Source organism: Tachyglossus aculeatus, chromosome 3, assembly GCF_015852505.1.
Source record: "Tachyglossus aculeatus isolate mTacAcu1 chromosome 3, mTacAcu1.pri, whole genome shotgun sequence".
Taxonomy (NCBI): Eukaryota; Metazoa; Chordata; class Mammalia; order Monotremata; family Tachyglossidae; genus Tachyglossus; species Tachyglossus aculeatus.
Window position 1 is genome coordinate 25,323,401 of NC_052068.1, and position 16,755 is coordinate 25,340,155.

A 16,755-nucleotide genomic window follows, 5' to 3' on the forward strand; every position below is an offset into this window, starting at 1 on the left:
GTTGATGCACCCTGTCAGCAAAACCCGGGTTAAGTGGGTACTTTCTGGCTCAAACTCGAGTTCTCTGCTGATTTACAGTATTCGGTATTTCACGACTACATGGTTTCTGAAAAATGCTCCTCTGTCATCTCACGTAATCAGAGAGGGTAGCAATCATAGGGAAATGATCCGACTCCCTCCCCACACCTCACAGAGCTACGCTGGACCATTTGGGAGCCAAAGGCACAGTTTCCCTCTGGAATGATCCACCAGCACAGACCAGTTTGGAAGTAACAGCAAAAACTGGAGGGAGAAACCAACTGTGATAATTCATTCAATCATATTTATTGAACGCATATTGTGTGCGGAGCACTGTACTTAGCGCTTAGTGGCATTGGCAGCCACCTGCTCCTGTGCCCTGGGTGGAGTGCTCTGCAGCATAACTTCCCTAATCTTCTCCCTCATGCATTCTGTACTGGTGCTTTTCACGCTGAACTTACCAGCTGTAATAATGTAACTATTTTTAGAAAGTACAGAGTGGATTAAAAAAACCTCTCACTTCATTTATAGTCAGAATCACCTAAATCCCCAAGTAAAAAAGTATCTAGTAGCATCACCTAAATATCTCCTTATAACCCCGATCACCATGCACTCTGGTAAAGTTCAGTGTGATTTTCTTGGATGCCAGAGACAAACGTATTAAAAAATGACATTGGTTGTTCTATGAAGAGACTGTGAGCCCACTGTTGGGTAGGGACTGTCTCTATATGTTGCCAATTTGTACTTCCCAAGCGCTTAGTACAGTGCTCTGCACATAGTAAGCGCTCAATAAGTACGATTGATGATGATGATGATGAAGAGAAAAAAATTAGTGTAAAGCAAAGAACTGAGTGGGGAAATTTACAAGCCACCTGCCCTGTGGATAGTAGGAAGTAGCATTAAAAATAAAGAGTGAATCGGAACACTGTGGAACATTTTACCCTTTCCAAAACCAATTCTCTGATATTTACTTTTCTATTGTTTTTTTTTTTTTGAGAGGAAGGAAAGACTGTATGATTCTCTAGACTCATTTTTCAGAATTCTTCTTTTCACATATGAATCTAGTTTTCGCATTTCTGAGCCAGCTAGCTCATTTCTTAAAGGCTCAATTATCCTTGGAAAAAGCCTCCAGCATCTGGCCAGTCTTGAGTAACAGAGTTAATGTGCCAAGCAAGGACATGGCAAGAGAGAGGGAAAGGCAGCCCAGATTATTGTTAAGTCTATTATAAACTGGACTCTGTGGGTTTGCATTGGACCAGGGCGCTGTCTTTCTTCCCCATGTTCCAGTCCAATGCTGTAGCCCATTGAAACCAGGCTAAGTAGGAAAGTAGCAGCAGGGATAAACCCACACTACAATTTCTCATAGCAGAACTATGTTCCCAGCAGCAACAGCAGAGACTGCTGAATTTGAGAAGAGATTCATCATGTGGATTCGAATCCCAGCTCTGCCGCTTGTCTGCTGTGTGACCTCGGGCAAGACGCTTAACTTCTCTGTGCCTCGGTTACTTCATCTGTAAAGTGGGGATTAAGACTGTGAGCCCCACATGGGACAACCTGATTATCTTGTATCTACCCCAGTGCTTAGAATGGTGTTTGGCACATAGTAAGCGCTTAACAAATACCACAATTATTATTATTACAGGCCTGGGGATAGAAGTGGGTCTGAAGCTCAGTGGTACTTTGGTTCCCCTCACCTGGTTTGCTTGTCTTCCTTCCAAATAACAATAATAATAATAATTGTAGCCTTTGTTAAGCACTTACTTTGTGCTAGGCACTGTTCTAAATGCTGGGGTGGATACAAGCAAAGTGGGTTGGACACAGTCCCTGTCCCATGTGGGGCTCACAGTCTTAATCCCCATTTTACAGATGAGGTAACTGAGGCACAGAGAAATTAAGTGACTTGCCCAAGGTCACATAGCAGACAAATGGTGGAGCCGACTTTAGAGCCTAGGTCCTTCTGGCTCCCAAGCCCATTCTCTATCCACTAGGCCATGCTCCTTCTCCCTAGTCTATGATCCTGCCACCAAAATCATTTTCTTTCTTCAGTGAATCTGGCTGATTCACAACTTACCCTATTGTCCTTTTGTGCATCATTGCCATCCTCCCCTCACAATTCAAAAGAACCGGAATGATCAGAAGTGATACTTTAAAAGAGAGTTGAAATTTTATATGGCACTGGAAGGATTCTAAATGAGTGTTCCTCAGCAGTTCTCTACTGCATCATATACTATTTAAAGAAATGTATACCCTACTTTTAAAGACCACCCACTCCCTTATTTATAGAAGCATTCAAAAGACCGGTTCATTCCAAGTCCCTGAATGGAGCTCTAGCTCCCAGTAAGAGAAAATGATCAACGCACAATAATAATTTTATGAAACAGAAAACAAACAGTGTATGGTATGTTGCCGACTTGTACTTCCCAGGCTCTTAGTACAGTGCCCGGCCCACAGTAAGTGCTCAATAAATACCCTCCTATCAGTGATAGGAAGATTGCTAAATTGCCAGAGAAGCAGCATAGCTCAGTGGAAAGAGCCTGGGCTTTGGAGTCAGAGGTCATGAGTTGAAATCCCGACTCCGCTGTCAGCTGTGTGACTTTGGGCAAAGTCACTTAACTTCTCTGTGCCTCAGTTCCCTCATCTGTAAAATGGGGATTAATACTGTGAGCCCCTTGTGGGACAACCTGATCACCTTGTCACCGCCCTAGCGCTTAGAACAGTGCTTAGCACATAGTAAGCGCTTAATAAATGCCATCATTATTATTATTATTACAATTGAATGAACGAATGAATGAATGGTAACAGGACATCCGAAAGGACTTCCTTCTTACAATTCCATCGATGCATCAGTACAATACATTTTCCTCAGTTCTGTACTGCCTCTGTATGTTGCCAACTTGTACTTCCCAAGTGCTTAGTACAGTGCTCTGCACACAGTAAGCACTCAATAAATACGATTGATTGATTGATTGATTCTGTGGGGGCTACAGAAGGGAGAGCCTTTAGATACTGCTCTTTCTGAACACTTCAGGGGTTCATAGCCCAAAGAGACGAAGCCAGGGAGAGCCTGGGATAGGGTTGACAACATATGTGACTGCAGATACTTCCAGCTCACTTCCTTTCCTTTTCCTCTTTTCCCCTATTCTTCTGTACCACTGACTTCACTGATGCATTATAACGTAAAGGCCAAGTAAGACCAGTTCACATATAATAAGTTTTTTAGCATCATATCTTAAATTCCTCCTCTTGCAACCTAATCAAGCCCTAAAGCAGCTCTCAGCACCAAAGCAGCTCCATTTTTTTAATGGTATTCATTAAGAGCTTACTATGTGCCAGGCACTGCACTAAGCAGTAAGATAGATACAAGCTAATCAGGTTGGACACAGTCCACGTCCCACGTGGGGTTCAGAGCCTTAATCCCCATTTTGCAGATGAGGTTAACTGAGGCATAGAGAAGTTAAGTGACTTGCCCAAAGTCACACAGCAGACAGGTTGCAGAGCTGGGATTATTATTTAGCTACCAGGCCCATGCTCTATCCACTAGGCCATGCTGCTTCTCAGCTTCTCAGAATGTGCCCACTGGATACTCTCCCAAGCGCTCTGGATATAGTAATCGCTCAATAAATAGCACTGATTGATTGATGGACTGTGCCTAGACTTGCAAAGAGAGGGAAGTAGACATCCTTGACATTTCACCACACTTATCCAGGTATTTCAGTCAGGTGGGATTTGAAGGACTGGAATGTCTAAATAATTTGGACTAAATTGAATATATGTGAATATTTGGACTCTGATGAGCCACAGGGGTTTACCCAGTTTGAAGAGCTCACAGCAGGGGCATTCCACTGGATTTCCATTCTCATTCAGTCCAAATCCATGCCAGAGTGGTGGTAGTGGTGGTGGAAGGGCTTTGCTCTGTTTTTGCCTTGGAGGGCATAATCCCAGAGCTAAAGAAGCCAAAGGGAAAAATCAGCCTCATCGACTCACAATCCCTTTAAGCTCCCTTTTTAAGTGCTGCCTTACAGGACGCCAGGGCTTGGGTATCTCTCCCTTTGATTGCTGCCATGTTTTTATGTTGGCGCTCACTAAAATTAAATGTTTACAGCTGTATTCAAGTTTGAGCTGACATATCTACTTGACTACCACCTTTAAAATCTAGTTTCAAATGTGGTAACTTCAGACCTCATTTTACTGCCAAAATTTTCACCCCTTTATAGACCTCTGGAGGTCACAAAGGAACGTTCTTCAGTTTCTACTAACGGGGAAAATAGTGCCACATAACACCTCCACATGGCCGCCTCTTGCCTGGTGATGTTTTTCAATATCACCTCCGCTTCCAAACTTGACTTCATTGTTGATTCCCATCACTGAATGCCATAGGCTCCACCTGAGCACTAGTTAAGAACAAGACTTCTTTCTCTTTGAGAAACAGTTAACCATTTAATGGAGATCTAAACTGGCATGCTGAGACACCTACCTTCATTCTACGTGCATTTCTACCATCGTACTCTCCCTCCTCCATCTTTCCCATCACTATTAACATCACCATGCTCTCTGTCTCACAAGCCCACAATCATCATCATCATCATCATCATCAATCGTATTTATTGAGCGCTTACTATGTGCAGAGCACTGTACTAAGTGCTTGGGAAGTACAAATTGGCAACATATAGAGACAGTCCCTACCCAACAGTGGGCTCACAGTCTAAAAGGGGGAGACAGAGAACAAAACCAAACATACTAACCAAATAAAATAAATAGAATAGATATGTACAAATAAATAAATAAATAAATAATCTCGACGTTATCCTTGACTCACCTTTCTCCTTCCACCTGCATATGCAGTCGGTCACCAAATTTTCTCAGTTGTCTCTTCACATCTCCAGAATCCACTTCTTCCAATCCATCCGAACTGCTGCCCGGGTGGTCAAAGTACTTATTGTACCCCATCTTGACTACCGAAATTGGTCTCCTTGCTGACCTCCTGCCTTTCCCCTCTTCAGTGCACAGTTCAATCAATCAATCGTATTTATCGAGCGCTTACTGTGTGCAGAGCACTGTACTAAGCACAGTTCACTCTGCTGCCCAGATCATTTTTCAAAAAAAAGCACTCTGCACATGTCTCTTCAAAAATCTCCAATGTTGTCCATCCATCTCCTCATCAAGAAGAAAGACCCCATCACTGACTTAGGCGTCCGGTGTTTAGAACAGTGCTTGGCACAAAGTAAGCGCTTAACAAATGCCATTATTATTATTCAATCAGCTCTCTCCCCACTACCCATTCTTGGTTCTCTCCCACTACAACTCAGCCCATCACTTCTCACTCCTTCAGTACCAATCTTCTGCTCATGCCCGAACATCCTCCCACCTCACATCTGACAGACCATCATTCTCTGCATCTTCAAAGCCTTACTAAAAATCACACCTCCTCCAGGAAGCTTTCCCCAGTGATTCTCCTCTCCTCACCAAAATTTTCCTCCCTGAGCACTTGAATCTCTACCCATTGAGCGCCTTATGTTACTTTTGTACCTATCTCATAGTAGATTATTTAATCTGGCTCCGCCACATGTCTGCTGTGTGACCTTGGGCAAGTGACTTAACTTCTCTGAGCCTCAGTTACCTCTTCTGTAAAGTGGGGATTAAGACTGTGAGCCCCACATGGGACAACCTGATCACTTTGTATCCCCCCAGCCCTTAGAACAGTGCTTTGCACATAGTAAGCATTTAACAAATGCCAACATTATTATTATTAATGTAATCTACCATAATTTAATGTCTACCTCCCCCATCAGATTGTAACCTCCTTGAGGGATCATGTCTACCCACTCTACTGTATTCACCCAAGCACTTAGTATGGTGTTCTGAACACAGTAAGTGCTCAATGAATACCATTGATTGATTGATAGGCTGGGTAATGATCCATTTGAAGTATGTCAGTACCCACACAATGCCTTTCTGACCTCTCTCTTGAATAAGAGGGATACCAGTCCCTCTTGAATAAGGCCCTGACTGTCCTAATCTGATATTTACACCAAAATAATCTCCACACCTGTCTTGGGAGGGGCTGAGTTATGTAAACCTCAGCTGTGCTAATTTACCCGGGACAAGGATCTCTCTGACAAAAGGACAGCTTTAACAGGCCCTGTCTCAAGAGTCCTTCTATTTCTTCCGGGATTTCCCAAGCTGTAGTTAACCCAGTCTTAGAGTGGTTTCACGGCCGGGCTGACTAGCCTTGGTCCTACTTGCTGGAAGTTTTTCTGGCCTCCAGGAATGAAGAGGGAGGGGAAAGAGGCTTTGTGGAGGAGCAGGGCAGAAACAGCATAAAATTGGCAAGGAAGCATCTAGGACTGAGGAAAGCAAGGTGCTTCCCATTGAAGAAACCTGAGATAACTGAGGAGACACTCCTAAGTAATATTGCAAATCACCACCTAGGTTAGAATAGAAAATATGACCCTAGCAGGGATCCCTTTAAAATTAAAAATAATTAAGAATGCAGATAATCAGCCTTGCTTGGTAAGTTTGCTCTCCAGCCTGTAAGCAATACCCCACATGGTAAGACCAATGGTCCGTTTAGCCTGAGAGACTAATTCGAGCAGTGGCACTAAGAGATGCTAAGGGGCACAATGTGATGGCTGTCTCTTTAATACCCATCTCCTCAGCTTGAGATTTATTTTCTTAGAACTCTAACTTCCTCTCTAATTATCAGCCAAGGACTGAGGATGACATAGTGGTTACAGCATGGGCCAGAGAGTCAGAATAATAATAATAATAATAATAATAATAATAATAATTAATAATAATAATGGTATTTGTTAAGCGCTTACTATGTGCAAAGCACTGTTCTAAGCGCTGGAGAGGTTACAAAGCTATCAGGTTGTCCATGGGGGGCTCACGGTTTCAATCCCCATTTTCCAGATGAGGCAACTGAGGCCCAGAGAAGTCAAGTGACTTGCCCAGAGTAACACAGCTGACAGTTGGTGGAGCCGGGATTTGAACCCATGACTTCTGACTCCAAAGCCCGGGCTCTTTCCACTGAGCCACGCTGGTTTGGTTAAAGCCTTCTTCCGTCTGATGACGCTTTGAAATTACCAGAGGCACTAAGTTCGGTTTCCACTGTAGTAGTGCAGTGGGTGTGAGTTTCTAAAATTGAAACCAAAAAGCCCACCCCAAACCCTCCTCCCACCTTACATTTTTCTCAGGGCAGCATTGAAGTGCCAGGGCAACTGGCAATCCAAGCCTTGTGACAAATCAATGAGTTCTAATTCCGCCTGCACCACTTGCTGCTGTCTGACCTTGGGGAAGTCTTGTCATTTCACTGTGCCTCAGTTACCCGATCAGTGAAATGGGGATTGAGATTGTGAGCCCCACATCCATCCATTCATTCATTCATTCATTCAATCGTATTTATTGAGCGCTTACTGTGTGCAGAGTACAGTACTAAGTGCTTGGGAAGTACAAGTTGGCAACATATAGAGACGGTCCCTACCCAACAATGGGCTCAAAGTCTAGAAGGGGGAGACAGACAACAAAACAAGACATGTGGACAGGTGTCAAGTCATCAGAATATATAGAAATAAAGCTAGATGCACATTATTAACAAAATAAATAGAAGAGTAAATATGTATAAGTAAAATAAATAGAGTAATAAATCTGCACAAACATATATACAAGTGCTGTGGGGAGGGGAAGGAGGTAGGATGGGGGAAGGGAAGGAGGAGAGGAAAAAGAGGGCTCAGTCTGGGAAGGCCTCCTGGAGGAGGTGAGCTCTCAGTAGGGCCTTGAAGGGAGGAAGAGAGCTAGCCTGGTGGATGTGCAGAGGGAGGGCATTCCAGGCCAGGAGGAGGATGTGGGCTGGGGGTCGATGGCGGGACAGGCGAGAACGAGATGCGGTGAGGAGATTAGTAGCAGAGGAGCGGAGGGTGCGGGCTGGGCTGGAGAAGGAGAGAAGGGAGGTGAGGTAGGAGGGGGCGAGGGGATGGACAGCCTGGAAGCCCAGGGTGAGGAGTTTCTGCCTGATGCGCAGATTGATTGGTAGCCACTGGAGAGTTTTGAGGAGGGGAGTAACAAGCCCAGAGCGTTTCTGCACAATGGGACAGGGACGGTGTCCAACCTGATTTGCTTGCATCCACCCTACCGCTTAGTACAGTGCCTGGCACATAAGCACTTAAATACCTTGATTATAACCCTTTTTTCTCTATAACCCCATTATGAATCTATTATTTCCTTTCCAAGCCTCTGTATAACAACTCATGTTGACCACCTGCTGAAGAAAAAGTGTTGCCTTTCATTTATTTGGAACCTTCTATTTTCAAGCTTCAATTGGAGCACCCTGATACTGACAATGTGGGATTTAAAGTACAGTAGTTCCAAGTATTTTGCTTGCCTTTTCATTCATAGAAGCATTTTTTTCCTATAGGGTAGTTCTTCATCATAGTTCTTCATCAATCAATCGGTGGTATTTATTGAGTGCTTACTGTGTACAGACCCCTGTTGTAAGCGTTTGGGAGTGTGCAGAATGACAGAGTTGGTAGACACATTCTTTACAACAATGTTGGTGGCTCTAGAAACAGATACGATATTTATAATTATAATTCAATTAATTTTTATTAATGATGTGTATGTATCTATAATTCTATGTATTTGTAATGATGCTTCTGATGCCTGTTTACTTGTTTTGATGTCTGTCTCCCCCCTTCTAGACTGTGAGCCCATTGTGGGCAGGGATTGCTTCTATATGTTGCTGAATTGTACTTCCCAAGTGCTTAGTACAGTGTTCTGCACACAGTAAGAGCTCAATAAATACGATTGAATGAATGAATGAATGTTTGCCTCCTCACCCTCAAACTTAAGCAGATTTTAATCACATTTCCCCTCAGGCTTTTTCTTTTATTCTTAATCCTTTTACCCTGTTCTTGTAGGAAAGCTGCTACACTCCTCTGATATTTTGGTAGCCCTTCTCACTTCCCTCTCAAGCTCGTATATCCTTCCTAAAACGTGGTGACCACAGTGTGGGTTCAATATTCCAGATGTGAATGCTTCATGGTTTGCTCAATTGTACATCTAGACTTTCTATTTAGTTTTCTGTACTTAGGTTACAAAGCAGTTTTCAAATTTTGGCTCAGTCGTTTTCACTTTTAAATAGTTACTAGGTAAAGAGCTCTAAACCTAATTCTTGGGCTTTGTTTGTGAGATCATCCACTTAATATCCCAGTTCCATGCTAAGTGCTTAGTACAGTGCTTTGCACACAGTAAGCGCTCAATAAATATGACTAAATAAATGAAAAATGCATTGAGAAGTAACATGATCTGGGGCTAGATCATCATCATCATCATCAATCGTATTTATTGAGAGCTTCCTATGTGCAGAGCACTGTACTAAGTGCTTGGGAAGTACAAATTGGCAACATATAGAGACAGTCCCTACCCAACAGTGGGCTCACAGTCTAAAAGGGGGAGACAGAGAACAAAACCAAACATACTAACAAAATAAAATAAATAGAATAGATACGTACAAGTAAAATAAATAAATAAATAAATAGAGTAATAACTATGTACAAACATATATACATATATACAGGTGGGAGTCAGAAGGACCCAGATTCTAATCCTGGCTCTGCCTTTTTTTCTGTTGTGTGACCTTGGGCAAGTCACTTAACTTCTCTGTACCTCATCTGCCTCAATCTGTAAAATGGGGATTAAAACTGTGAGCCTCATGTGGGACATAGACCGTGTCCAACTTGATTAGCTTGTATCTACCTCAGCGCTTAGGACGGAGGGAGAGATAAGAAATAAAAAAGGATAGAGTAGAAGAGAGAAAAATAAAACGGGAGGGAAAAAAGAGAGTGAAAAGGAGAAATAAAAAATAAAATGGAAGCTCCCCCCCCCAAAAAAATAGCAGAGCAATAAGATAAAGGAAATAAACAGAAGAGCAGAGCAAGGATGATGGGACTTAAGTAATAATGAAAGGAAGAGAAAGGAGCAAACGTGGAAAGAAATGATGTGGAGATGATGAATCCAGAGGAAAAAGAAACCAGAGAGAAGAGAAAGATTAGGGAGAGTAATTGAGAGACTGGGATAGCAAATGAGAGAGTGCCTAGAACATAGTAAGCACATAACAAATACCACTGTAAAAAAAGCAAAAAAATTCTACCTGTATTGCAACCTAACAATTGAGCTACACTGCTGACTGGGGCTACATAATAATAATAATAATAATAATAATGGCATTTATTAAGTGCTTACTATGTGCAAAGCACTGTTCTAAGCGCTGGGGAGGTTACAAGGAGATCAGTTTGTCCCATGTGAGGCTCACAGTCTTAACCCCCATTTTACAGATGACATAACTGAGGCATAGAGAAGTTAAGTGACTTGCCCGAAGTCACACAGCCGACAATTGGCGGAGCCGGGATTTGAACCCATGACCTCTGACTCCAAAGCCTGTGCTCTTTCCACGGAACCACATTGCTTCTCATAACTGACATGTGATAAACTGTTGAACCAGACTATCTAGAAGGAAGGTCTTCCAAGGTTCAAAAATGAAAATGAGCTCACAGTGAAATGTTCCTCTGTAAAAATCAACCTGAGTAATGTTACCACGTCAAATGACTGTTTCATGGCTTGGTTTGTTTCTCACAGGCAGCTACAAAAGATGGTGCATGACATAAAGAAAAATGAAGGTGGAATAATGAATAAATTCAAAAAGTAAGTTTGAACAACTTTTTGTGTTCCTGCACATCTTATTGATGAATAAGTGACGTTATATCGGGTCTTGATTCCTGAGTGGGTCTGAAAAGCAAAGCTAAGTTAGAATTGCAGTAGTTCTGTATGGAGTTTCAATTAATCAGTGGTATTTATTGAGCGCTTACTGCATGCAGAGCACTTTACTAAGCGCTTGGGAAAGTACAATGTAACAGAGTTGGTAGAAAGGTTCCCTGCCCACAGCGAGCTTACAGGGGGTGTTCCTCCTTCTTGAGAGTAGAAGGAGAGGAAAGGAGCCAGAGCAGGAGCAGAAGCGGCATTCTGACAGCCTGTTTTTTCCTCTCCCCACTGCGGTGGGTGGCTTCAGGATGATGACAATAGCTTCAGGAGATACCTGTAGGGAACAGAAGGTGAAAGAGTCCCCAGACTGGGAAATCAGGTTCTTTGACAGCTCCCCCAGGATGATAGTTTCACCAGCTTTGGGGGAGGAGAGGGAAAAAAGGTGGAAGGCAGCTTGACTCTGCCCCTCAGCTTCTGTAGTCTCAGCCACTGTCAGTTGGGAGTGAACTTCCAAGACTGAGGTTTTCAGAGATGTCCTAGCATTCAAGTACCAGCAGAATGGTTGAGAAAACTGCTTCCAAGACTACAAACGTTAATCCCAGAAATTATCTCTCTCCTCTCACCCTACAGCCTATACCACCTCTCCGTCCCCTACCCTTGGGTGGTGGTAGGGTCAGGAGGGAGCCTAGCCTTCAGAAGAGGGAAGGGAAAATGAAGAAAAAAAGGAAGAGAAAGGGCATACCAGGTTGTGGGGGTGGGTGGGGGGAGGGAGGGGGAGATAAGAAGTAAAAAAGGATAGGGTGAAAGAGAGAAAAAGAAAACAGGAGGGAAAAAAAGAGAGTGAAGAGGAGAAATAAAAAATAAAATGGAAGCTTCCCCCCTGACAAAAAGAGCAGAGCAATAAGATCCAGGAAAGGAAATAAACAGAAGAGCAGAGCAAGGATGATGGGACATAAGTAATAATGAGAGGAAGAGGAAAGAGGAAACCTGGAGACAAATGATGTGGAGATGATGAATCAGAGAAAAAGAAACCAGAGAGAAGAGAAAGATTTGGGAGAGTAAATGAGAGAATGGGATAGTAAATGGGAGAGTGAATGGGCAGAGAAAGAAGAGAGGTGTTGGAAATGGTGGGGGTGGATGGGTGAGAGACCAGGGTAGGAGGGAAAAAAAATCCTCTCGGTGGATGGGAGAGGCGTAGGTGGATTCAAGAGGTTTATGTGATCAGCCAAGCATTAGCTATCCAGAAAATTCTCACTAAACCAATCTTATTTGGTATTAGTGATACTTTAATAAATACCACTGAAATCAGTAGCTTCTTACCCTTTTACCACTACTATTTGATTTTCGAAATGAATCCTTAAAGTGTATTGTTTATTTTGATATAATCAACTGTTTGGAACCCTAAGCAGCTGAAGGCTTTTCTCAATCAGCCCCTGCTCCACCCACTCCCCACCCATCCCCATTCTGAGCACTCCACTGGCCCTCATGCTCAAAATGAAAAGTCACTACCCATGGCCGTAGGTGGGGGAAGAATGAAGGAGGAGCTTGGCTTCTGCAGGTGGTAGTCTGTGGGCAAACAGGCTTTCTAAAACCTCAAAGCTGAACTGAATAAATGTGACCTACTTCCCTCTTCCAGAAATACATAAATGATAATATTAAGATGAAAAGCTTTCGCTCAGATTCTTGGGGCCATGTCTCTTCATATCTATTTTCTTACCCTGAGTTCTTTCTGACCTCCAGTCTCTCCCCACTCCAGTCTGTACGTCACCCTGCTGCACAAAATCATTTTCCAACAAAAATATTCAGTTCATGTCTCCCCACTCCTCAAGAACCTCCGATGGCTGTCCATGCATCTCCGTCGATGAGGAAACTGAGACACAGAGACGTTAAGGGACCTGCCTGAGGTCACACAGCAGACAAGTGGTGGAGAAAGATTAGGACTCAAGTCCTTCTGACTCCTAGCCCATGCTCTATCCACTAGGCCATGTTGCTCTCCTAGTCCACTTTCCTAGTCCACTCCTAGCTTTCCACACTGAGAGAAGTAGCGTGGCTTAGTGGAAAGTTCACGGGCTTGGTAGTCAGAGGTCATGGGTTCTAATCCCAGCTCCGCCACTTTCATTCATTCATTCAGTCGTATTTATTGAGCGCTTACTGTGTGCAGACCACCGTACTAAGCGCTTGGGAAGTACAAGTTGGCAACATATAGACACAGTTCCTACCCAACAACGGGCTCACAGTCAAGAAGGGGGAGACAGACAACAGAACAAAACATATTAACAAAATAAAATAAATAGAATAGTAAATATGTACTAGTAAAATAAATAGAGTAATAAATCTGTACAAACATATGTAGAGGTGCCGTGGTGAGGTGAAGGAGGTAGGGCCGGGGGGGTGGGGAGGAGGAGGAGGGGAGGAAGGATGGGGATTAGTCTGGGAAGGCCTCCTGGAGGAGGTGAGCTCTCAGTAGGGCTTTGAAGGGAAGAAGAGAGCTAGCTTGGCGGATGTGGGGAGGGAGGGCATTCCAGGCCAGGGGGAGGACGTGGGCCGGGGGTCGACGGCGGGACAGGCGAGAACGAGGCACAGTGAGGAGGTTAGCAGCAGAGGAGTGGAGGGTGCGGGCTGGGCTGGAGAAGGAGAGAAGGGAGGTGAGATAGGAGGGGGTGAGGTGATGGGCAGCCTTGAAGCCGAGAGTGAGGAGCTTTTGCCTGGTGCGTAGGTTGACTGGTAGCCACTGGACATTTTTGAGGAGGGGAATACATGCCCACAGCATTTCTGCACAAAGATGTTCCGGGCAGTAGCGTGAAGTATAGATTGAAGTGGGGAGAGACAGGAGGATGGGAGATCAGAAAGGAGGCTGATGCAGTAATCCAGTCAGGATAGGATGAGAAACTGAACCAGCAGGGTAGCGGTTTGGATGGAGAGGAAAGGGAGGATCTTGGTGATGTTGCGGAGGTGAGACCGGCAGGTTTTGGTGATGGATTGGATGTGAGGGGTGAACAACTTGTACTTCCCAAGCACTTAGTAGAGTGCTCTGCACACAGGAAGAGCTCAATAAATACGATTGAATGAATGAGCGAGAGAGCAGAGTCAAGGATGACACCAAGGTTGCGGGCTTGTGAGATGAGAAGGATGGTAGTGCCGTCTACAGTGATGGGAAAGTCAGGGAGAGGGCAGGATTTGGGAGGGAAGATATGGAGTTCAGTCTTGGACCTATTGAGTTTTAGATGGCAGGCAGACGTCCAGATGGAGATGTCTTGAAGGTAGGAGGAGACACGAGCCTGAAGTGTGGGAGAGAGAGCAGGGGCAGAGATGTAGATTTGGGTATCATCAGCGTAGAGATGATAGTTGAAGCCGTGGGAGCGAATGAGTTCACCAAGGGAGTGAGTGTAGATAAAGAACAGAAGAGGATGAAGAACTGACCCTTGAGGAACCCCTACAGTAAAGGGATGGGAGGGAGAGGAGGAACCCGCAAAGGAGACTGAGAATGAATGGCTGGAGAGATAAGAGGAGAACCAGGAGAGGATGGAGTCTGTGAAGCCAAGGTTGGATAGCGTGTTGAGGAGAAGGGGGTGGTCCACAGTGTCGAAGACAGCTGAGAGGTCGAGGAGGATTAGGATAGAGACTTTGGACAAGTCATTTAACTTCTTTGTACCTCAGTTACCTCATCTATAACATAGGGATTAAGACTGTGAGCCCCACGTGGGACAACCCGATAGCCTTATATCTACCCCAGTGCTTAAAACAGTGCCTGACATGTACTAAAGGCTTAGCAAATACCACCATTATTATTGTTATTATTATTATCATCATCATCATCATCATTATTAGTCTCTGACCACTGTTTCCTGGGTGGACAGTGATAGTGGCATCATCAAGAAAATCCAACTCACTGAGCCAGTGTAGTAATGCCCAGAGAGAGCACTGTATTAATCTGATTTGGCCAGGAATAATAAAGGCCTGGGAATACTAGAACAGGTCACCACTACTAGGGAAACTAGAAATAGAAACAAAGCAAACCTGCCTAAAGTGTTCCTAAAATAAAAGAATCACCCTGGAGTTTGGGAAGACAAACATAGGCTCAAACTGCTATGGCAAAGACACTTTTTTTTAAAATCCAAACTCCTCAGAGGCTCTCATGGCCACCTGAACCCTTCCTTTAATATTCCTACTTTTTAATCAACTCTGAGCCAGTTCACTACCCAATAAATGTTAAACTGAATATATTCAGGATTCGAGTAGCACTGAAACTCAAAATGATTCACTAGCTTTCAAAATGGCCTCTTACACTTATGGTAGAGGAGATCATTTTTAATTATAATCCAGTCTGGCGAATATCTGTCTTTTGTCAGCTGTGTGACTTTGGGCAAGTCACTTAACTTCTCTGTGCCTCAGTTACCTCATCTGTAAAATGAGGATCAAGACTGTGAGCCCCACATGGGACAACCTGATCACCTTGTAACCTCCCCAGCACTTAGAACAGTGCTTTGCACATAGTAAGCGCTTAATAAATGCCATTATTATTATTATTATTATTTTGATTTCGAATGCTATTTTTAGGAAATATTCTCAGCCTCTATACTTACTTGACTTCTGTTGTATTTCCCCCCAACAATAGAAAGCAGGAAGACTCTGCTTTCACTCCCTTCCCTTCCTCAACACATCAATTCCTGTCCTCCCCTCCCCAACATCCCCCCTCTTTTGCTCCTAATGACTTTGATACCTATTTCGTTCATGGACACTGTCAGATGTGATTTCCCTAAAGTCTCCCTTGCACCTCTCTTTAGCTCTTCCATCCTTCCCAGCAGTATCTCAAAACTTCTCTGAAAATTTCCCCTCTCCACTTGTGCCTCTGACCCCATCCCTTCGAACCTTACTAAAACACTTGTACCCTCCTTTCTTCCCTCCCTGACCTCCATATTCAATCGCTCACTTTCCACAGGCTTCTTCACCACCCATATATTTACTATTTTATAAAAACCTTTCCGTGACCCCCACAGTTTCCTCCGATTACCACGCCATCTCCCTCCTTCCATTTCTTCCCAAATTCCTGGAGCAAGTGGTAGACTCCTGTTGCCTCCACTTCCTCTCCTCCACTCTCTCCTTGACTCCACTCTAAGATCGCTTTCATCTTGCCAAATCCAAAGGCCATCTCCTCTATCCTATTCACCTTGACAACTAAGTAGTCTTCAACACTATGGACCAACCCCTTATCCCGGAAACATTACCTAACCTTAGCTTTACTGGCACTATCCTCTCCTGCTTGCCTCCTGTGTCTCTGACTGCTCCTTCTCAGTGTCTTTTGCAGTCTCCTCCTCTGCCTCCCACTTTCTAATGTGGGAGTCCTTCAAGACTCAATTCTTGGTCCCTTTCTATTCTCCACCCACTCCCTTGGGGAATTCATTTGCTGCCATGGCTTCAACTGCCAACTCTATGTGGATGATTCACAAATAGACCTCTCCAACCTTGACCATTCTCTCTTTCTCTGCAATCTCACATTTACTTCTGCCTTCCCCTCTACTTGGATGTCCCACCGACACGTTAAGCTTAACATGTCCAAAACAGAATGCCCCACCTTCCCACCAAACTCTGTCCTTCCCCAGGCCTTTCCATCACCCTAGACAGCACTACCAACCTCTCTGTCTCACAAGCCCATCATCTTGGCATTACTTTCAACTCTTCGCTCATTCAACGCACATATTCAGTCTGTCACCAGATCCTGTCAGATCTATTTTCACAACATCGGTAGAATCCTCCCTTGCCTCTCTCCATTCAAACTGCTGATGGGCTGATGTAAGCACTTACCAAAATATTTGTGCTTTCCATCTTATGTCCCCACTGGATTTTGAGAAGGAGCAGGAATCTCACCTAATCAAACTCTGTAAACCCCATGCGAACTGTGTAATTCGGTGCCTTCCCACTACGGACACACAGAAAATATTTACTGATGCAGCTCCTGATGAGCAAGTCTTTCCTGTTGGGGGA

The 16,755-nt window shown here is 44.0% G+C and overlaps 1 protein-coding gene across 5 annotated transcripts in view; it reads left to right on the forward strand.

Moving 5' to 3' along the window:
• The window catches only part of BLNK (B cell linker), a 122,167-nt gene that overhangs the window by 43,921 nt on the left and 61,491 nt on the right, over positions 1-16,755 (forward strand). For all 5 annotated transcript variants that reach the window (XM_038744371.1, XM_038744372.1, XM_038744374.1 and 2 more), the window contains one exon: positions 10,651-10,716. In XM_038744371.1, coding sequence (XP_038600299.1) covers positions 10,651-10,716 — 66 coding nt within the window. The remainder of the gene's footprint in view (positions 1-10,650; positions 10,717-16,755) is intronic.